The sequence below is a fragment of the Microplitis mediator genome, chromosome 6 (genome assembly GCF_029852145.1).
Source record: "Microplitis mediator isolate UGA2020A chromosome 6, iyMicMedi2.1, whole genome shotgun sequence".
Taxonomy (NCBI): Eukaryota; Metazoa; Arthropoda; class Insecta; order Hymenoptera; family Braconidae; genus Microplitis; species Microplitis mediator.
The window spans coordinates 24,381,636-24,405,305 of NC_079974.1; the positions used below are offsets into that span (position 1 = coordinate 24,381,636).

Sequence of the window (23,670 nt, forward strand, 5' to 3'; positions counted from 1 at the left end):
ACAATATGTAACAATAGTAAAAAAAAATAAAAAAGTTGTACGTGACAAAAAATTTGAACAGTAACTTAGGTTTTACATATTCATTTGTATTTGTACAATAAAATATAAATTTTAATGCCTGAATATACGTATGTATGTGTGTGTGTGTGTATAGTATATACGTGAGGTAGAATGATAGTTTGAGATTATTGAAAAGTTAATTTATTTACCAATATTTAAAATGAACCATTAGCCATCTATTGTAAACTATCGGTATGTATTTCATCAAGTTCAGGAATTAAATAAAAATATTCTGCAGTAACAATCGAGATTTTGAGATGTATAAACGTAAAAAGCAGTGGGGAGAACGTACGCGTGCCGCACGCGTCTTATTCCTACGAATAATAATAATATAATCAAGTTTTATTATCTTCCTTTTGTTTAGTAAATACATACAATTACCAAGTACGTTAACTAAAATAGTGTTTAAATAAAAAGAAAAAGAAAACAATTGTTTCAATTCATCGTCTTTTTAATTAATATTAATTAAATATATATGTATTAGGCGAATAAGATATGGTAGATGCATGTGAAAACAACTATTGCATTTTGTAAATTATACCAACATAAAGATCGAGTGCTGCAGCTGCTGTTTCTCTCTCCACGTTGTTATACTTATTGCCGCAAAAAATTACTTCCTCCGGAGCTTTTACTTACATGTATAAATTTTTATTGTACATATAATACATCCATTTATTGAGGTCGACTTTTTAAAATATTTTTTAACAATATTTTACTTAACTCCTTTACTATTTCCGTACACGTTGGCAAAGTATGAATGAAACACTTAACAGAATGTTTCATTATAAAAAAAAATTTTTTTAAATGAAGAAAAAACACCATTTGTGTATTAAAAATTTTTTAAAATAATTATTTTACTGGAATTTTTATAATTATTCATATCAATACAGATTTTTGGTAAAATGTGATGGCAGATGGTTAGATGCATTTTCCTATAATTTTATTGGTTAAGAAAAGCACTCTAAATATATTATATATGTAAAAAAGAAAAAAAAAAATTTGAAAAAAATAAAAGAAAGGGAGGGAAGGAAGAAATAAAAAAATGGGAAGGGTCTCCTTGAGTTTAGGCCGGCACCTCATGGTATCGTATGAGTTAAATCAGTGTGCTATGGCATATAGTGTTCTTTTTTAGTCGCGCGAGAATTTCATTTGTATGAGTATATCCGGAAGCACGAGAGGCGATACGAGGCGGATAATAAAGGAGAGGCGGAGAGGCGGAGAATCTGAGGCCCTTTGGCAACACGTGTGCAAGATGCAAAGGTGTACGTGGATATAATGACGGTGGAAGCCAAGACAGTAGGAGTAAGATGGAAAAAGAAGCAGAAGAAGTTGCAGTCGTAGTAGAATAACAAGGCAAAAGCATAGTGTATATGTATAGCTCAATATAGCGGAAGCGAAGGTGGTCGCAATCACCCCTTACACGGGCCACTTCCGCCTTCTTTCAAGAAGACTATATATATATATATATATATATATAGGTCCTTTTTTATTCTTCATCACATGCCGACACTTTTTATCATAATTTTCAAAATAACTCTATGTACATCATGTACTTAACTTTTAGTTGTTTATCCGTCACATGTGCTGTTTGCGGAGATGAATTTTGCTTCATCGATCCACCAACACAACAGTTGTTTAACTTAAAGAATATTTATGTTGGCTGTTTACAGCAGATACTCTTAGACAACTAAACTAGGGTGCAGTGCCAGTAGAGTGATTTATCGCTTTATTTATATCCTCAAGTATGTGCTTCTGTTGTCCAGGTAAGTGATTATTTCGTCACTGTTGATTATATATACATGCAAAGACATTTTTTCTTTTTTTTCTTTCATGATTATTATTATTATTATTATTATTTATTTTTTTGTATATAAAGAGAGGTATACATATTGGGGGAGCCAAAATTCTTCCCGGCACATGTTAATATTACGTATATTCTGTAAGGTCTCCTTTAGTCTAAATTTCTTTCCTCTAGTGATATATTAATGGACAAAGTGTAGAACTCTAGAGAATAGAAATCGAATGAGCAGTGAGAGAAACGTCATGTTCTACAGATGTGACGAGAGCGGTAAGGGACTACTCCATTCTGACGACATCCTGTTTTAAAAATTCAATGCCTTGGAGACTTGCTTATTATTAATTGTTCAAGTTCCTGTTCAAATAGTATATAGGATTATTAAATCCAAGGAAAAAACTAATCCAACACATATATATGTATTGTATCATTAACTTGTTTGTTTTATTAAATAACTATAAAAAATAAAATTGGTATCCATATATAAGTATTATATATATTTAGGTATACTTGAAATTATTTGATCCAATAATGATATGACTTGCACTACATGTGTGTTGATTATTTGCGATGGAGTTGGCATGTAGCATCGGCTACACAAGATCAGTCTTATATATATATATATATCCAACTAACAGACGAGAGGAAGAACAGCAGCCGTCTCTTTTTGGATAGCTCGCTCAGCTGCCGTAGCTTCCCACGCTACAAGCACACTTAATAAATCCTATATATATATATATATATATATATATAAATGTGTGTACTCATATGCTGTGGCTGCTGCACCTACCAACCGACCAGCCTACCTGACTCTGCTGGTAACCTATATGTGTACGTGTAGTGATATACACACTTATAAAAGCTACCCGGACCACTATATGCTTGATGCCTATACAAATGTCCAAAAAGAAGGACAATGCCAACTTTCATGCGGTCTTTCTATCTAGGCACATGCCACTCTACTTTACCGAGCAGGTGTTTCCATCTCCACTATTATTCCCAATTCCATCTACATATATAATTCAACAGTGTATGTATTAATATACTAATGTATACATAATGTCGATTATTTTTTTTTTTTATCATCAATATCATTTGAGTTTAGAACAATTTTTATCATCATCAGTACAAATGCCTGTGAACAACGAAAGCTATCATGAACGAAATCATGGAAGAAATCTAAACGTGAGCAATGTTAAATATGGAAGCAAGAGAGGAAGAAAAGAAAAAGATGAATAAAATGAATAAGAAGAAAAGAAGGGTTGATGCTTGGTTCCGCCATCAGTAGGGTGGTGTCTAAGATGTAGATGGAGGATCACAGCTGCTGTTCGGCGAGCAACCTTAGTCCACCGTACCATCTTTTTTATTTATGCTGTAGACTTTTGGGTTAGTCTTATTCTCCCACGCTCCTGGTTCACATATATATATCTTAACCTGTACTCTATATTTAACAGTAAAAGGGTAAAAGAATCGATTGAAAAAATGTATATACTATTTTTATACTGTGTACTGCAGATTACAAATATGTATTCATATTGATGATATAGTTTTTTATTGCAGAGAAAGACACTTTGACAATTAATAAAAAATAAAATATGGATGAATATTTAACTGTAAGGTTAAAGGTGAGACCAAAAATATTACGGTATGTATAGTATAGAAAATCATGAGCAGTTATAGTGGTGGAATTAAACTGGAGGTTGAATATGCGTATATGATATCACAACATAAGGAAGGACGACAGGGATAGAGCATAGCAGCATAGCAGCATATAGTGGGCCGATGATACACATATAGAGTTGATGGCAGCATAGAGAATTAAGGCCGAGCTATACATAAGGATAAATAAGGAGAGAGCTTGCCGGAAAGGTGCTGCAGACTGCAGATGGTGAAAATCTCAGGAATAAAGCAAGTAGGAGGGGCGCCCGAGTACGCACAAGTTTTTTTTCCCAAAGATCAAGGGGAGACACGGAAGGTGGCTAGCACCTGGTCATGGTGGTGGTTGCTGGCCCGATGCAACAGATGCCTACTCTTATTCCACTCTTCCTTCTCTTTATCCTCTTCTTAGCTCTTCTTCTTCTTCTTTTTCTTCTTCTTCTTCTTCAGTATTATTATTTTTTTTTACTATTTTGTATATGTATAAAAGTACGCGTGACATATAAATACTATTTTTGGCGCGTGGCCCGACTTGTCAAATTATTTAACGCTATCCACTATTCTACCGAAATTTTTTTTTCCATTCTAGTACAACCTGAACCAAATAATTTTTTTTTTTTTTCAAATTTTGGTATTTTAAAATAAATTTAAAAAATATTTAAACCACAAATAAAGCGGTGTATCATGAAAAATAAGAAACATAAGCCGCAAAAGCAATAACAGATTGTTTAGTTGGCCTTCTGCTACGGCTGCTGTTGCTGCTACTGCTGCTGCTGCTGATACAACTGACGCTCTTACATGTTCCAACATCTTCGTTTTACGTGGCGACTGACTCTTCTGTTCATCACATCACTGGTATGTAGATTACTTTGCTGATGTATTTCATAATTTTACATTTGGATATTCAAAATAAATACATATATAAACAATATATTAATAATAATAATAATAATAATAATAATAATAATATACACAGGCATATGTTATAAAAAAAAATCAGTGAAGAATCGTCGTCTTTACCTTCAGGACATGAGGACTCATCCTGGCAAGGTAAAGAAAAGAAAATAAAAGAAAACAAGACAAGGGAAGGTAAAAAGGAACAACAGCTGCGAGACACCCCAAAATGATGGAAGAACAACCTTTTGAATCATGACCTGGTCGCACTCTCTCTCGTTCTTTCTCTTCTTCTCTTACCATCTGTCTCATATGCCAGCAACAAAATTATTTCCACGTGGAAATATATATAATTTGCGCGCGATTTACTTTGCTGACTAATATTATTAATTATTTAAAACTTTAAGAAACAGTCTTATTTTATAAAAACTAATTTATTAGTTGTTTATTACTATTTTTTACATAAAATACTCAAGATATCTTATATACATTCTTACTTCCTTTTTCCTTTTATTATTTAAATGTATAAATGGTTTCTTAAAGAACAATATTTAATAATACGAGCAGATGTTTTGTGCCTGAATTTTTCTTTAATATATATATTAAGAGTACTTCTGGTATGTATATAAATGAAATATTTACTAAACTAAGTACATTTACCTACAGTATAATTAACTACAGTATACTAATATTTATTCAATAATAATAAAAAATCATATATGTAATAAACAGCATCTAATAATTTTTGTATAGTTTAAGAATTTTATTTTATGTAATATTTAAGTTTTTTGTCTTGAGTTAAAGCAGACTTTTCTTTTCGGTTCCAAAAATTAAAACTAAAATAAAATATTGTCAGCATAAGAATTTTATCACACGAGACTGAATATTATTCGTATTATGCATAAGCTTTTTCTCTTTATTATACTATACTATAATGCTACTCAATTTACTTATATATTTTACGTTGTCATACACCTGCCGTATGTAGGACCCGTTATCGTCCTCATTGAAACAATACAATTTCAACAAAAAAATATATATATATAAATAACTAATTTTAGTAAAGATAATAAATATATAATGATATTGTTGGCTTACTGCATATGATTTACTGGATAAAGTATGTATAGTGTCAGTCTAACTTTGTTAGAAAATCCACAAGTTTCATTTACTTTTACGGAAAGCTGTGAGCCAGATGGAGATGGAGATGAAGCCGAGCCATAAAAATAAGCATCCGTGCCAAGGTTTAAAAACATCTGGAATTTATTGTATGTACCTCTGAATACCTTTCGGTGCCTTATGTCCGCTGATAAATTTTTCTTATTATTTACTATACGTCTTGACGAAATTTACTACTGCTTATGTTTCATACAATAATTTTTTTGCAGATTACAAGGACAAATCGTAGGTAGACTCCTATAACCAATATGTTCAACATATGGAAGAGATTAACTATTGTAAGAAAATTTTCAGTAATAGAAAAAGAAAAAAGAAAAAAGAAAAAAAAATTTACCAAATAGAAAAACACATCATATATCATTTTATATTTGTACGTATATTTTTTCGTGATATAATAATATGTACACATATACAATGCATGTGTGTAAATAATAGTAGTAGGAGGTGGAGGTGGAGGAAGGAAGCAAATATATGCATGGTTGCACGCGTTTCTACACGAAATCTGATTCTTAAGATTTTTTTTTTTATTTTTTATTTTATTTTACAGTGTGTGTTGTATTTTATATGTTGTCTTGTATCATTAATCTGGATTATTTTATAGAAGACCTTAAGGCATGATTCAGTAAGGATTCGTACAGGATTCACAATATTTATTGTCAATTTAAAAAATAAATAAATAAAAATATACGTAGGATAAAAATATAATGTTTTTGAATAAAAGATGGATTGAAGAGAAATTGGCATCTGTAAAATTTATTTGGTGGGAGTTGATCCGTTCACAAAGGTGGCTGCAAGTGAGAAGAAGAATAAAAAAAAATATTTAATAAGAAACTGGAAAAGAACTGGAAGAGTCAGTGGTTCCTCCTTTTTATTTTTTCTTTCATTTCTCTATGCTATTTGTGCTATTCTGCTGGTTCTGTGGTAGTACCTACATAAAAACGATAAAAACGGAATATGGGAATGGGAACTGGAAACTGGGAACTGAGAACTGAGAACTGAGAACGAAGATATATGTATTTAGTGGAGGTAGTGGAGGTAGTGGATAAGCTGCTGCCAAGTAACGGCAGATGTTCCGAGCTTCCGAGCTCAGTTGTTGGCGCGTGCCCGCTGCCACTTGGCTGCAATGCCATCTGCCCCTTCTCTCTAGTCATTTCCAAACTTTTATTATTATTCTTATTATCTTTTCTTATTCTTACTCTTAACTATTATTTTCATCACTGCTCTTTTTATTTTTTTAGTTTATTTTCTAGCTATAAATACACAGTCTCCATTATATTATTTTAAACAATACAGTACAACCTATTAAGTAAATAATATATTATATATATTTATATTTATAATTGTTAAGTAAATTTTATTTAATTTATTTGATTTGATGATTAAATTTTTATAAATTATCTAAGCAGCTGTACTTGATGACTAAAATTTAATCTACATGACAGTTGGATGGAAATTAAATTAACTTGGCGACTTTCACTTTACCAAAAAAATTTATCAATAAAAAAAAAATATTTATACATAAATTTATGCACGAGTTTTTAATAATGATTTAAACCAATACATATAAAATATAATTTAATAACTAAAATAATTGTTGATAAAATGGAAATACTAATTCTGTATGGTAGTGTATGTAGATATAATGTATATGTAATGTGTTTTTTTTTTTCAGATGGTCGACTGGGTGGTGGACAAATGGTTGGCTACATGCACCAGTTTTGGTCACATCACACGACACCGTCTGGCGTTTAATGTGGACGAAATAAAATGCCACCTCGCCACCTGCTTCATCACCCAGCATCCACATCCACATCCACATCCACATCTACACATCACCTTGCAGTAACTGTTAGCCATCCTGATGTTTATTTATGCGAACACGTGTCCAGTATCTCTTATTACTGACATTTAATACAATTAAAAATTAATAATAGTATCGCATCATGCAGCCAATTTTTAAAAATATTTCAAATTATATTTTATTTATTGTTTATAAAAATTATACATATGCATATATATCGATATATCAATAATATACAACTATAGTTTTGAATAAAGCAACAGATGGTCGTGTAAGCTTGACAGTCTGACGGATGCTGCCGGCAGATCTGTTCCCTCACTATTCAAAATGTACATACTACCTACCGTCTATAGCATATATATACATATATACAAACGTATATTCCTAAGACATCATCATGATAATTATTTTCATTCCTTGTGTATATCAATGGCACGTGTTCGTCAAAAATACCAGTTACATTTTGTGTTGAAGAAATTTTTTATTTAATTTAAATAATTCCGTTGGTAAATTTAAAAAAAAAAAAATATTATAATTAAGTCTGAGACCCTTGATAGATCTTCTTTCTATATATAGATATATATCTATATAGACTTTGACCTCAACCTATGTCCACTTCCTTTAAAAATCCCCTCGTATCAACGTGTGTATGTGTATATCGGATCACCCGGGCGTCAAACTCGCGATCTCCAAGTAATCGAATCTCTGCACCTCCTGTAGAGGCACCTGCCAGCAACAAACACCCAAGAAAAGACAGCACTCGCACTCCCCATTTGCTTATTACTTGATAATTATTATTTAGATAAATGTTTGTTTATTTTTATCTTATTCTCTGAAAATAATTTTATCGCCAGGTGAGAAACTTATTTACTCATCATCAGTTTGCTCACCTTGCTTCCTCTCGAGAGTTTGCCAGCAACAATCTCAATGCAAATGTTTATTAAAACCAGCGACATAATCAGCTGATTTTATTATCATTATTAATAATAATCAATTTTTTATCTACTGAAAGGCTTAAATAGAAAAAGAAAAAAAATCATCACTCAAAGAAATAAATGAAATGAATAATAAACTGTCGATGATGGTCATATTACCCAAGTGAATTTTTATAAAATAATTTTAGAGTAAATCGGATAGGATATAGGATTTTTTGAGAGTAGAGACAACTCGGTTGCGATACGACGTTTAGCTGTCGATGTGCTCAAGATGCCAAGAGGAGGGACAGCTGCCGTACTTTTCATAACATCTGGCGGTATCCGATACTTATTGCCACGCGCCACTTGCCCCCATACGCTCAACTTGTGTCTTGTGTCTTCTCATCCTCAGCATCAGCATCAGCTTTAGCATCAGCTTTAGCATCAGCTTTAGAACAACCCGCTGAAGCTTTTCATTTTATTTTTTTTCATCTTAAACTCTTGAATCAACGCATTAGTTCCTCTTTTGATAACTTTATAAAAGTATTTTATTTTTTACTCCATTGATATTCAAATGAGTTATTATTTAAAACAATATATATTGAGATAATTAAAATATCGTTTTTATATTTTTAAAAATAAAAAAATAAAATTATTAACAGCCTGTCCTTGAAACGGCTGCGCTTGGTAGCTTTAGAGGCTTTATCAGGCTTTATACCAGGCTTTACTAACTCTCCTTATTCGCTTATTCCTCTATATTACTACTGTCCTCCCCAATCTTATTCAGTTAAAAGTTCTTGGCATCATCCGCTTTTACCGCCTTTACTTGTCGTTATTGTACAAGTAGAGGGCTGGTGTAAACGTAAACCCAACTTTTAAGTGTACATAAGTTAAGTATTACTACAGTCCCTACAGTTGTTGCTCGTGTAGTAGTTTTTTTTTTTTTTTATTTTTTTCTGTTATTGTTGTAGTAGTACGTAATACGTAACACAGTCAACACAGAATCAAACTGGCACCGATACGAAACCGAGACTGAGTCCGAGACCAAGACCGAGACCGAGACCGAGACGGAGACAAACACCAAGAAGAAGACGGTAAAGATACGACGGTAAATACGCTACGCGTAAGGAAGCGTAACGCCAAGTAAACTCCTTTAGTGTATTAGTGGATACACCATGAGTTGAGTCTCTGACTCGGTACTTCCGGTAAATATACAGGAAGTACGCTCAGTGCCTTCTTGGCCGACGCCGACTACTCCGACTACGCCGAGTACGCCGACACCAATGCCGATTCTAAGACTTTTCATTTTTTTGTTATACTTTTACTACTCTATTATCGATATTAAATATTATATACAAATTTAACTAAAATAACTTTAATCAAATTTAATCCACAAAAATTATATGTCCATTTTATAAATTTCATGCTTATTATATTTACTACAATTTTTATGTTATTCCTTATTTTATTAATAATTAATTAATTAGTTAAAATAAATAAATACAAGATTATAAACAATAATGATGACATATTATGTATACGTGAAATAAAATAAACGGTCACGGTAAAGTAACAGTTTACATCAAGTTTATTGCCACCTAAGGAGTTTACCGACCCCTTGGTTCGTCTTCTTTATTGTTTGCTATTATTAATCATAAATTACAAATTGTACTGGCCAACATACCGGACGCGCTAATAACTTATATATGCAAGTCTAGTAGGTCGTGAATAATAACTTTTAATAAATATCAAAACTTATAACTAAAACTAAAAAAACTAAAAGTTATTAAATTTTTTACGTTTATTACTGATGGTATTGAATGATTTTTTAAGATTATTTTTACAACGAGCAGGTGCACTTGTATACGCAGCAGTTCCGTAATCATTAAATATATATATATATATATATATATATATATTACTGCTATCCATGCTTGTTTTGTATTATTATTATTTAAAAAATGCTGGCGGTGAAAAAGATGGCATTGGCGGACGACCCGCATCCGCATATAAAATCGGTAGGGGTCGATTTCATTCGAGGACGATCAACATATAGATCGACCAAAAAAATAGTGATAAGAATGACCTCGAATTGTCATGGCTGTATTTACATGCACGTATACGATACAATCAATGAGTAAAATCGTATTTATCTGACTGGTAATTTCGATGCCAAACGTCTTCTGAATTTAACTGATACATAATATATATACTTGATCTGGCTCGCAGAGTGAAATTTTTTTTTTTTTTTTTTTTCTCATTTCTGAATCGACTTGTTTATTTTACACCTGCCACTAATGTCTTACGTCTACGTATTTTACAAGGACCAGTTTCATGTTAATACATATATTGTTATTCGCATAACGATATTTACAATTAATATATATAAATGTATAGATTTTTAAAAAAATTCTATTATTAAACTACTACTGGATTGATGCCAAAATATAATGAGGTCGGAGCTTTTGCGTTTATGCCTCTCGAAAAATAAAATATCATTAGTTAAATAAATAATCGATTTTTCGTATATTTATATGTAACCTATATTTACAAATAAGTAATTCATAGATATAATAAAATAAATATATAACTTTTTTATTAAAAAATAAAACATAAAAAAGAATTTTTTTTAAAGAAAAAATTAAATTTTTATTCATTATTACTTTTTTGAATATAACTTTTATCGAACCCAAATCAATAATCATAATTATAATATAATAAATTTCTTTGATCAACTGAATTACAAAACTATCACTAATCTAGTTTTAATATAAATTCCTATTTAATTAATTTTATACATAATATATGGACATATTGCTGTTAATTTATGATTAATTACGTTTGGTGATCTTGATTTACCGACTTTTGTTGAGTGTAAAATCCAAAAGGTCGTGATTCTGATGTGCAAGTCACCTTTGAAGATGTCGATGCTGATGTTATTGTTGACGTTGATGTCGATGTTGATACTGATGCTAAGGTTGCTGCTGCTAATGATGATGATGATGATGATGTCGTCAATGAAGATGTAATTAAATTCTTTGATGATTTATTTTGTACACTTGATAATTGATTATGACTTAAAGGTACAGGTAGTGGACGTTGAATTTTTTTGCTGTGATGATGTCCAGGTATTCTGTGTCCTTGATTACCAGGTCCAGCAGGTCGTAATCGTGGTCGTCCAGGTCCTCTACGTATTGATAATGAACCTCGTCCAGTTAATGTTTGGTTCACGGCTACTTCAGATCCCAGTGAATTTCCACTTATTATCAGTGAGCTATCACCCTCACAACTATTTCCATAAATTCCTGTAATTATTAATATTATTATTTGTAATTAAATAAAATATTAGTCAGAAAGTAAAGAATGGAATTGCAATAAGTGTGATAAATAAGATTCAGAAGCCACATGAATTACACACTTGAAAAAGTTAAAAGGAACGTATACAATAATAATAATAATTGCAGCTGCCTTTATCGCTATGCACCTGCGTTATCGACGAATACTCATATGTATATATATATATATATACGTTAACTTGGAACGTAACACGGGGCCCCCTGTCTTTAATTTCTTTTATACCTCATACTCCATATCCTTAACTCACCATCCGTCATTCGTTTATCTATCTACTCTAAACATCAAACTAAAACTAACATATTATTATTATTATTATTATTATTATTTAGCATTTTATCTAGCTAACTATGTTAACTGAAACTGACTGCTCGGTCTAGCATAACAAAAAAATAAGGTATATGATAATAAAAAATGAACCCCATGATCCGCTGAAAGATTAGTGACTCACAGAACGTTAGATTGGAGATGACAGTAAAGGGGAATGAAAATTATCATCACACAATACAAGTGTACTCAATACCTAGAGAAAAAAAAAATAATTCAAAGTATTGTGTGTCTGTGGTGAGGATAAACTAAGAAAGAATTGGCTTGGGGATAGTATATAGAATATAATTGAGTATGGGTTGTCAGCCACAAATATTTGTTACACTTGTGCAACGTAAAACTGCCTGTACACATGTGTTCACAAGGGATTTTTTAAGTTAACTGTACTCCTTTCTCTCTCTTTCTCTTTATATGTATATATATTTTTTTTTCTTGCTCCTACTACTGTTATTCTATCCCTTTAGGGTAAGGGAACTCTCAATTTTATCCCAACGATTTGCACACCCTCTAAGCTCCCATGAGAATTTTATTGTCAAGTGGCAAGTGTGTATATAACTGCAAAATGGGAAAGAGAAGATTAAATGCGCGAATAACATGATAAATCGATTTAAAAAAAAAGAGAGAGAAAATAAATGTTTCATCTACAGCATATATGATATGTGTAGGGTATTTGTACGGCTGAAAAGTCTAATTCTTATAAATAACCTTCCGTTGATCCTTGCAATTCAATAGAATAATAGTTTCTCTTTAATCCGATTAATCTGATCCTTTTAATACTTTTAGCTGTTTGGATACCACTCGGTTTTGTTCCTTATTCAAGTACTTTTATTTTGTTTTAACAATATTTCAATAAATTAATAATATATAGTTTTATCGGGATGAAAATTTATTAGATTATTATAAATTAAAGATTTTAAAATTTATTTCGAGTAAGGAGGAGAGCAAAATATAATATACCTTGTTGAGCAATAGTCTGATCTCCAGATGATGATTGGGGTAAAGATAATGAAGATTGTGAAATTCCAACAGCATTTGATGTTTTAACTGGCGGATGAAGTATAAATCCTCTACCTTTTCCACCAATAGATCCACCACGTCGAGAACCTCGAGGCCTACCACGTTTGCTGGTACCTCTCATTGACGACGGGCGAATTCTTATTCCACTCGAAGCTATACCGTAACTCAAATGATGACTAAACCGAGAAACTTTTTGAGGTGAATAACTATTTTTACTGGATCCCGATGTTGAATTATTGTCAACATCAACTACGAGATCTTCATTACTTGTTTCATCCTATAATAATATTTTATCATTTTTTTATGATTGTACTTGTAAAAAAAAACCATTAATTCATTAAAATAAAAACCTCAGATTTAACTGGACTAACAGTACTGTAATCTTCAATAGTGTCCGATGACTGCGACAAATCATTTGTTTTTGCTGTTGTCGATGTCGTGTGAATAGTGGCAGTAGCAATAGTAGTAGCAGTAGTAATAATAGGAATAGTAGTACCAGTATTATTACTAGTATTAGTAGCACTGGTTGTTGTTGTTGGTGTTGTTGCTGCTGCTGCTATTGTTGTTGTTGTTGCTGTTGTTGTCGTTGTTGTTGTAAGAGTAATAGTAGTAGTAGTAGTAGTCATAGAAGAATTGGGTAGCTTGTTGCTAGCATCTGCCGTGCTTAAAGTATCCACTTTTTCAATAGAATTACTCTCAAAACAGGTTTTTTTAGCATCCTAAAAATTGATAAAAAAAAAAAAAAAAAAAAAAACATCTTTATATAGGGATGGATAAGAGAGAAAGAGAACCATTAAATGGCCCACCCTGAAGGGCGTGAATTTTTACCTTGAACGGAAGCGCGGTTAACTTCCTCTTCCGGTCTCTCTCCTTATGATGTATACTTTGATCAATTCGAGAATCTTCAGTGTACTCTTTTCTCTCTCCGCTCCGTTGACTGTCTGGAAATACAATATGTGTATATTATAAACTGAACCGATAGATAATGTATGTAATGTTAAGCTTTTGATGATATTTAAATTAAAAGTCTTTATACTTACATTTAGCTTCAATCTCTTCATCATCCAACAATAAAGATACAACTTCTTTTGGTTTAAGAGTGTCTGGTTTAAAGTTGCCACCACTTATTACCATACGTTGAATCTTAAATATATTTAAAAATAATTATAAATGTAATATAATTAATTAAAAATATGAATAATTTATATACCTCGCTCTTCTCTCGAGCTCTCTGTAGTATTCGCTCTTCGATAGTTCCCTTACAAATAAGCCGATATACAGTAACTTGTTTTGTTTGACCTAATCGATGAGCTCTGTCCATAGCTTGTTGATCAACGGTTGGATTCCAATCGCTGTCATAAAAAATTACCTATTTGTGAATAATAATAATAATAATAGTAAATAATTATTTAAATAGCAAGAATAACTATATAGTAGCGTAAATAAAAATAATATGAAATTAAATACTTACTGTGTCTGCGGCTGTTAAATTTATTCCTAAACCACCAGCCCTTGTACTCAATAGAAAAACAAATATATCAGCCCTGAAACATAAATCCCCAGATTTAAATAGTTAATAATATAAAAAATATAAATATTATATTTATATGTAAATTAATTCGTCGGCAGTTGTAAGTATTCATTACTAGGGTAGTTTAAATATAGTAAAAAAAAAAAAAAAAATAATTAAATTAATTTATTTATATACTTTGATTGTAATTATTATAAATATCAATAGGTATAAATTTATAAATAAAACAATTGATGAAATTTGAATCAGCAGATATTTGAGTATTTAGTCTTGGTATAATAATTAATATGAATTGAATATAACTTGAGAGCAAGATATAACATTATATTACTTACTAATGTGGACAATTGAAACGAGTTAATTGTTTAATTACAATGAAATGAAGAGAAAATGAAACTTGTTTTATATTATTACCTTTTTTGAAAATCCGCAACCATATCACGACGATCTGATATTTTTGATGATCCATCCAATCGCATAAATGTGTGTTTACGATGATACATATATTCCTATTTATAATTTTATAATTTTATAATTTAATTATTTATTAATTATAAAAATATTATTAAATAAAACTTACTTCAAGTAGGTCAATCATTTTAGTCATTTGAGAATAAATAAGTACTCGATGACCCTGTTCCTTTAAGCGACGTAAAAGATTATCTAAAACTGTAAGTTTTCCTGCATCTGTTACCAAAGTTTGTTTGTCTGTAATATAAAATAAAATAAATAAATAAATAAAGAATAATAGTAATAATAATAATTATTATTATATATACCTGGAACGATGATATTGGACCAACCAGTGATAGGTGTACATGCAGATAAACCTCCCAATGGTTGATGAGAAAAGTATATTATTGACTCTTGTGAATGATGTATATTTTTTTGAGATATAAACGTTGTCTGAAAGGTATCAACATCAATGTTATTAAATTTAATGGCTTTTTCAAAACCATTACGAATAACATTTTGTCCAAAGGGCCCGCCAAAAGTCTCGTGTCTATTCCAAGCATAAGCAGCAGAACTACTGCTTACATATAATTTTTTCGGACTAGCTTTAACTTTTAAATTAGTATCACACAAAAAACGTGGAATATTTGTTGATTGATATTTTCTATTTATAGATGGCCGTTGATTATGTCGATGTTCTGGTAAAAGTATAAACTTTGATTCTTCAGATAACCCTTGTGATTTTATAACACTTTGAGTTGAACGGATTGAATTTAATTTAATTGAACTATTGGAAATGTGTTTGGTGCTTCTTAGTATCCGATGAGCCATTGTCTCGGGAATTGAATGGATCGAATGAGTAGTATGAGTATAAAAAGCTTCGCCTTGTAATATTTTTTTAGTAAAAACAATATCGGTTTTAATATTATTATTATCATCATCATTAGTTGATAATAATAATAATAATGGTGTTGTTATAATAATCAACATAATATTTTTAGATTGTTTAAAATTATTATCACTGTCATCGATCCACAAATCTTGCCAATATTTTTTTTTTTTTAAATCATATTCAATCAATGTTCCATGATAAAGTCTATATAGAATACCAAATATAAATATTCTATATATTTCAATAGGTGAAATATTTATAAACCGTGAAAATGAAAAAAAATTATCATTATTATGATATATAGATTTATTTATATAATCAGTGTTAAAAATGTTCAATTTATTATAAAATAAATGATTTTTTGATGATATTGAATTAGATAGCTCCTGTAAATTTTGATATATTAATTTTGGTATTTGATAATCATTAGATTTTATAAAAAAAGGTGATTTAGCATCTCTACGTTCAAAAAGTTCTGGATGATTGCAAACTTTACGAAATTGCATGACTAGATTCATAAGATTTGACGTAAAATTTTTATCATTTTGTAGGGGTAACGACAACGGTGGATTATCGCTATTGGTGGCACAGGCATTATTACTATTAGCATTATTGTTACTACTACTACTATTATTATTATTATTATTATTATTATTACTAATAATAGTATTGGCACTAGAACCAGCACCAGCACTAGCACTAGCACTAGCATCACTAGTGCTGTTATTGTTATTATTATTATTATTATTAAGACTATTTCCAGAATTAGTAGTAGTTCCTGAATTAGCAGAATTAGAACCAATAGTGTAATGTAACAAATCTTCAATACGTATTTTTTGTTTTAATGCAGAATAAAGTAATTTTTGTCGTGTTGTTAATGGACAATAAACCATTATTTCAATTTTATCAGATAATTCATTTTCAACATCCTTTTTAATTCTTCTCAACATAAATGGCTTTAAAATCATATGTAATCTAGATAAATGTTTTTCATCAATTCCTGTTTTATTTTCAGCATGATTTTCAATATCTTTTGAAAACCATTCGTTAAATTCATCATGTGAATCAAATAAAGTTGGCATTATAAAATGAAGAAGAGCCCAAAGTTCAGCCATACTATTTTGTATTGGTGTACCACTAAGTAATAATCTATTTCGACAACTAAATCCTAAAAGAAGTTTCCATCTCATACTACTTGTACTTTTAATAGCTTGTGCTTCATCTAAAATCATATATTGCCATTTTATTCTATTAAAATATTTATAATCAGTGATAACAAGTTGATAACTTGTTATTACAACATGAAATGAGGCATCTTTAGTATGTAAATCTTTAGTATCCCAAAATTGTCTTAATATTTTACGTTCCTGTGGATTACCCCAATAGGGTACAACTTTAAAATTAGGAACAAATCTAGCCATTTCTTGTTGCCAATTATGTAATGTTGATGCTGGTGATATTATAAGAAATGGACCCCATACTGAATAACGTTCAGCAACATGACACAAAAATGCTATTGATTGAACTGTTTTACCAAGGCCCATTTCATCAGCTAATATACCACTTATACCTTGATCATAAAGATTAGCAAGCCAATTCATACCTTTTAATTGATAACCCTTAAGATTACCTTTAAATATTGATGGTTGAGGATGTTCAAGATTTTCAGGTGTATCACTTAATCTTAATTCTTTATCAACAACTGATGATAAAGATGATAAAGACGATAATGTATTATTACTATTAATATTTACAGCAGCATCATCAAATTGTTTGGTACGTGCTCTTTCATAATTAAAAGCATCAGTTGCATTTTTTTTTGCTTTTTGTTTTATTAATTCGCTATCGTAATCATCAATACCAATTAATCGTGGATTTTTTTCTTCATCTAATTGATTTAATATACGTAATTGTTCTTCTGGTGATACTTTACCAAATTTTTTGGACATAAAATGAGCGTATAATTCTGTTTGTGTTATTAAAAAATTTAATTTTCTTTGTTGACGTTTAGCCTCTATTAATTCAACATCCATTTTACGTTGCTCTTCAGCTTCTTTTTCTAATCGCCTTCTAGTTTCTCTTTCAACTCTATCATAACGTTTCCAATATGATTGCATTTCTCTAGTTAATCGTTTTGCCCGCCACAATGTTTCTTTCATATTTTTTTGTGATTGCATGGCTTTTTGTCGCCAATATTTAATACAATTTTGTGATAATTTTTTACAATTTATCAACATTTCTTTATGATTATTTATTTTTGCTCTTTGAATTTTACCCAATTCTTTTTTAGACATCATTATCCAAATTTTTCGTCTTCTAATAGCCATCATTTCAGGACTTTTATTATTATGCTTTTTACGATTACGTGAACGTTGTTGATGACGTATTATTACTTGTAATTCAGCCTCATCAAGTTCATGATCTTGTTTTTTATTTTTAATTGATGATGTTGAAGTTGTTGTCATTGCAGTTGTAGCTGTTGTTGTTGTTGTTGTTTTAGCTATTGTTGATAATGTTTCAGATAATAATGTCATATTATTAGTATTATTATTTATTAATCCCCAATCATTATTATCTGGATAATCATGCTCATTACAAATATTTGTTGTTGTTGTTGTTGTTGTTGCTGTTGATGATGATGATTTATTATGATTATGATTAATATTTTTTTCTTTTTTAAATTTTGTTATTTTTTTATCTAATTTTTTTTCTTTTTTTTTTCTATTACCAACAATGAGCATTTGATGCTCTGGAAATCTATCACAACTTGATAACAAACCAGCACCATAATATTGATATTGTATATTTTCAGGTTTTTGATAAAATCGTCCTTGATATTTTTTTCTAAGTATATGAAATTTTAACATATCTTGAAAGTCTTGTTCTGTTATTGGTCCATCTGTATCTGATGATTCTGAAACTGATATACTTTCAGTATCTGATTCTGACAATAAAATATCTTGAAGCCATCTTCTTTCGTCACCAATTTTCGACATATTATACAGTCTCAATTTGTTCATTCTTTCTTCTGTTTAAAAAAGAAAAAGAAATAGATTAATAAGAATTATAATTATTACAGTTTAAAAATATATTATACCTTCTTTGTGGTTCAATGTATTATTTGCATAATTATCAGATCCATCTGAAGAATCTGAAGATACAGATTTGTCATCCTCGTCATCATCATCATAATTATCCTCATCATCATCGTCGTCATCATTGTCGTCGTTGTAATTCTCGTTACTAAATATAAAACATTATAATAATTAATATTTTTATCTCACTAATAAATATATTTAATTTACCGTAAATTATTTTGGAAAAGATGATTGACTTGAGATAAAAATGGTTGTACATTCAAACTTCTTTCCAGTCTCTGGAGATGTAACGGAATGGCCATCTGGACTTGTAATCCCGATGAACAATTTTGTTCATTCATTATTTAGTTAATCTATCAACATCAATTCGTTAAGGTTGACTTAACTATAATAATAGTATATAAAAGTGATTGAATAAAATATATATTTATACTCACTTGATTACCATTTATATTAAAACAATAACAAACTAAATGTTTTCAGCAATTTAGTAATCACTATTTAGGCATAATTGATCTTGATGATGGACATTGTGATAGAAGATAGTAAGATAAAAACGTACAAGCTTATAGAACAATTTTTAAAATAAAAAAGTATTTGAGAGCTACTCAAAGATTTGGAAAATTTATCGTACTGTAGCGTGCTGCGTGTTTCCCATTAAAACTATTAAATAAATTCGTCAGCTGGCCCACTGCTGCTGCTGCTGCCAGGCTGCCTTCTCTTGATGTTAAAAATATATAAATGTTGACCATTTTTGTTTTTACTAGATGGCGTTTTCATTTTTACATAGAGGAGAAAGAGAAAAAAAAACCTACTAACACTAGCATATATTATAGAATGTATTGTGTATGTACTCACATATATATATGATATTGTAGACCTATATCGACATTATCGACATGCTATTGCCGTGACATTAGACGACCATGCATTAATAGATATTATTTTTATTATTTTATTATCGAGAGCCTCCCGAGCTATCGGAATAATTCAAAATTTTCAGTACACATTTAATAATAATTTAGTATATTGTACACGACACCTACAACACTTATAAGCCCCTAAGTGGCCTGACTCCAAGTCTCTTTCCAGTTTATAAGCGAGATATGTAAATAATTAAATATAATTTATATATAATTTTCTCTTTTATCTACAAAATGCTTGATGTGTACATAGTTGTGAAGGTTGTGGAACTGACAGCACGGATCGCTGCTGTTGTTGTTGGTTCAAAAAGTTCAAAAATATACCAAAACTCTTAGTCAGAATAGATGGCACTATTGCTCAATATCCTCGAGATATCGAGATATTCGAGATATAGTAAGCGATAGGTTAATATCGATTATAGGTATATTACATATACACATATGTAGCTCATAAATGTTTTTATCAGACTTGAGACTGCTCTCTTTTTTTCACTACATAATATACTATATTTTTTTTTCTCTGCTCAATCATCTCAATGTCAATATAAATCTATATGTCATATTGATTAAATATTCTTGTTGTTCTATTCCCTGTGATCTGTGATTTGTAAAAGTTTTGTTCGCTTTGTTCAGTTCTATTGTTAACACATGAACACAAAACGAAACAAAAAATAATATTTTGAATTAATTAATGTATGTTAAATATAAGTTAAAAACTATATTGGATAAGTTCAGTTAATTAAAATTTTATATGAGATATTTAGTATTTATTAAGTTTATGTCAATAAATTAAATGCCAGTACATAAAATTATCTGCTACTTGAGTATAATTATTATTGCAATTAAAAAATAAAATAACTAATTTTAAATGTCATTATTAATAATAGTATAAAATAACAATATATTTATTATTGTAACACTGAATAAATTTTAAATAATATAAAAAAAAAAATATGCCGCTACATCGATATACACATGCTATATTATGTAGAATACCAAATTCAATAGAAAGTAAGGGCGAGGTCGTAGTTGAAGAAGCTAGAAATCAACATTCAGCACTTGCACAACTTTTACGAGAACTTGGAATAGATGTTGTTGAAATGCCTGCTGATGAATCTGCACCTTTATGCGGATTTGTTGAAGATATTGCAGTACTTTGTAATGGTATTGCATTGATTGCCCATCCTATTGATCTTACCCGAATTAAAGAGGTAAATAATTGTCATCAGTTATTCATTTTTAATATAATAATTGTTTTAATTTAAAATATAAATCACAGATTGAAACTATTAGAGCAGTATTAAAAAAAGAATTGGAAATTTCACTTATTGAAATTGCTGATACAAGTGCTCGATTGGATGGTGGAGACGTATTATTTACAGGTAAATATATATTGATATATTTTATGAATTTATAAAATTAATTTTATTTAAATTTAGGTCGAGAATATTTTGTTGGACTTGGTAAATTTACAAATGAAGCTGGAGCAAGAGCTGTTGCTGCTGCATTTCCAGAATATCCTTGTGTTCCAATTAAGGTAAATTTAATACATTGTTATTATTATTATTATTGATATATAATATAGGTTTTATTTAAATCAATAGGTTCCTGAAAATCATAGACTCAAAGGATTGGTAACTATGGCTGGTCCGGATGTTATGTGTGTTGGAGCTGGTAAAGAATCACAACAAGTATTGAAGGTATATATATATATATTATATAAAATAGTATTATTATTATAATTATTTTTGTATTTTATTGTATAGAGAATTGAAAGAGAAGCGACTTACACTTATCAAACTCTAACAGTCCCAGAAGATGCAGCTGCTAATGTTATTTATGTAAACGGTACTCTTATTCATCGTAGTGAAGATGAAATCCCATTATCATTTAAACTTTTTGCGGATAAAGTTGAATTTCCTACTCGAACACTCTATGCGTCTGAATTAGCTAAAGTCAGTTTAGGATTATCATCTTGTTGTTTATTAGTACGTAAACCAAGACATATTCGTAGTCTTTAAAAAAATATATTAACTAAATAATATTTATAATAATATCAATATTAGCTCAAATGATATATAAATATATCTCTATTTCTTTTTTATTAATCTTGATAATATTATTACCATTAGCAGTGTTAATTACATATATTATTAATTGTATAATTACTAATAATTATAATAAAACTATATATAGTTTAGATTATTAATAAAGAAAATAATTATTGCAATGAAAAAAATAAGTATATTTTTTATTAATACAATAATTACACTGTTGTACACGAATCAGCTGCTGTAAAATTATTTTTTTGTAAAATAGTTTTCATTGTTCCATCAGATCCCAAATCAAATGTACGTGGAAAAGTATTACCATGTGGTCTTTTATATACTGAATGTAATATTTGTTCCCATTTAACTGGTGAAATAATTTGTTTTGGTAATGATTTTCTTATTTGATTACTAGACTTATATGGTTCAGCTGTTATATTTGAATAAACAGTAACTCTTGGCTCTTGGATTTCAATTTCATTTAATGCTTTTATATAAGATTTTAATGCTGGTTTCATAAGAGGAGTGTGAAATGCACCAGATACTGACAAACGTTTTATTACATTTATTTTATAATTTTTATGATTATTTATTATATATTCAAGTGATTTTTCATGACCAGCTAATACTTTAGTTTGATTATATAAATAAATAGCTACTTGACATACAGGTAATGATATACCCATATTAATAGCCCAATCAGTAGCATCCTTGCAAGCTTTATTAATATTAACTCGTGATTTTGAAGTAACAGTTAACATTCCTTGATTTGGTTCTTTATCAGATGCATATTGCATTGCTGCACCTCGTATACCAGCTAATCTTATTCCATCTTCAATTGTTAATGCACCCGAAAATATTAATGCTGTCAATTCACCAACACTGTAACCCAAAGCAGCTTTACAATTATCAACAGCGGATGGTGTTTCTTCCCAAATTTTTTCTAATGCTGATAGTGATGTTAAAATTGTTGCTACTTGATTATATTCGGTTTTATTTAATTTATCTTGTGGTCCATTTAAACAAATATTTAATATATTATATCCTAATACTTGATTACTTATATCAAATAATTCTTTAACTCGAGGATAATGTAAATATTTTTTAATGGCTCCAACTTTTAATGTACCTTGTCCAGGAAACATAAATATTGTTGTATCTGTCGGATTTACTTTTATTTTATTTTTTTCATCATTATCACACAATAAAGCTATTTTTTCACCCGCTGAATTATAAGGTGTTGTTGACCAATCATCATTTGTTATTTCATTAAAATTTGCTGAATCTTTAATAAGATTTAATAAATTTTCATTTTCATTCTTTAATTTATTTTCATTATTATCGTTTGATAAATTTCTTATTTTTATTAAATTCCAATATTTATTTAAATTTAAATTACTTTTAGGTATTAATTGTTTATTCAAATTTATCACACAATTCCACATTATCATTTTTATTATTATGCTCAACTTATTTTTAATTCACTATATTTTACATTATTGTCGTTTATAACAACTAAAAAACAATGTACATTTATTATTATATATAATATATGTTGCACCAAAAATTACACACGTGGTTTTTTTACCAGAGGTACCATAGTAATACGCTTCTTATTCATTACAGCAGCGCCACCTATATCATCAAAAATATTATTGACTGTAGATAAATATTACTCTAGACAAATTATTCAAATGACTCATATATTTAAAATAATATATTATGCAA

General features: G+C 29.5%; 3 protein-coding genes and 2 long non-coding RNA genes across 6 annotated transcripts; 3 read left to right on the plus strand and 2 right to left on the minus strand.

The window, feature by feature from the left end:
• Positions 1 to 3,630: 3,630 nt before the first annotated feature.
• On the plus strand, positions 3,631 to 8,668 carry LOC130669517 (uncharacterized). The gene is made up of 3 exons (XR_008990208.1): positions 3,631 to 4,366; positions 4,488 to 4,561; positions 7,257 to 8,668. It is a non-coding gene; the product is annotated as an uncharacterized LOC130669517 (long non-coding RNA).
• LOC130669515 (uncharacterized) lies at positions 5,384 to 6,877 on the plus strand. Its single transcript, XR_008990207.1, has 3 exons — positions 5,384 to 5,673; positions 5,794 to 5,954; positions 6,186 to 6,877. It is a non-coding gene; the product is annotated as an uncharacterized LOC130669515 (long non-coding RNA).
• A 2,254-nt stretch (positions 8,669 to 10,922) lies between the features above and the next one.
• LOC130670594 (chromatin-remodeling ATPase INO80) lies at positions 10,923 to 20,143 on the minus strand. 2 transcript variants are annotated; one of them, XM_057474004.1, is made up of 14 exons: positions 19,830 to 20,143; positions 19,409 to 19,691; positions 19,179 to 19,324; positions 18,971 to 19,116; positions 15,308 to 18,901; positions 15,109 to 15,236; positions 14,943 to 15,037; positions 14,469 to 14,541; positions 14,208 to 14,366; positions 14,038 to 14,140; positions 13,826 to 13,938; positions 13,348 to 13,716; positions 12,938 to 13,274; positions 10,923 to 11,604 (listed from the first exon to the last, which is right to left on the minus strand). In XM_057474004.1, the coding sequence occupies exons 3-14, from the start codon at positions 19,310 to 19,312 to the stop codon at positions 11,135 to 11,137; spliced, it is 5,721 nt and encodes a 1,906-aa protein (XP_057329987.1). In that variant the 5' UTR covers positions 19,313 to 19,324; positions 19,409 to 19,691; positions 19,830 to 20,143; the 3' UTR covers positions 10,923 to 11,134. The 2 variants fall into 2 exon arrangements, with proteins under 2 accessions (XP_057329987.1, XP_057329988.1); XM_057474005.1 differs by having other exon boundaries at positions 19,409 to 19,734.
• A 216-nt stretch (positions 20,144 to 20,359) lies between these two features.
• Positions 20,360 to 22,094, plus strand: LOC130670597 (N(G),N(G)-dimethylarginine dimethylaminohydrolase 1). Its single transcript, XM_057474010.1, has 5 exons — positions 20,360 to 21,105; positions 21,174 to 21,276; positions 21,334 to 21,431; positions 21,499 to 21,594; positions 21,661 to 22,094. The coding sequence occupies exons 1-5, from the start codon at positions 20,848 to 20,850 to the stop codon at positions 21,913 to 21,915; spliced, it is 810 nt and encodes a 269-aa protein (XP_057329993.1). The 5' UTR covers positions 20,360 to 20,847; the 3' UTR covers positions 21,916 to 22,094.
• Positions 21,658 to 23,503, minus strand: LOC130670596 (probable malonyl-CoA-acyl carrier protein transacylase, mitochondrial). The gene has a single exon (XM_057474009.1). The coding sequence runs from the start codon at positions 23,391 to 23,393 to the stop codon at positions 22,161 to 22,163; it is 1,233 nt and encodes a 410-aa protein (XP_057329992.1). The 5' UTR covers positions 23,394 to 23,503; the 3' UTR covers positions 21,658 to 22,160.
• Between the last annotated feature and the right edge of the window lie 167 nt (positions 23,504 to 23,670).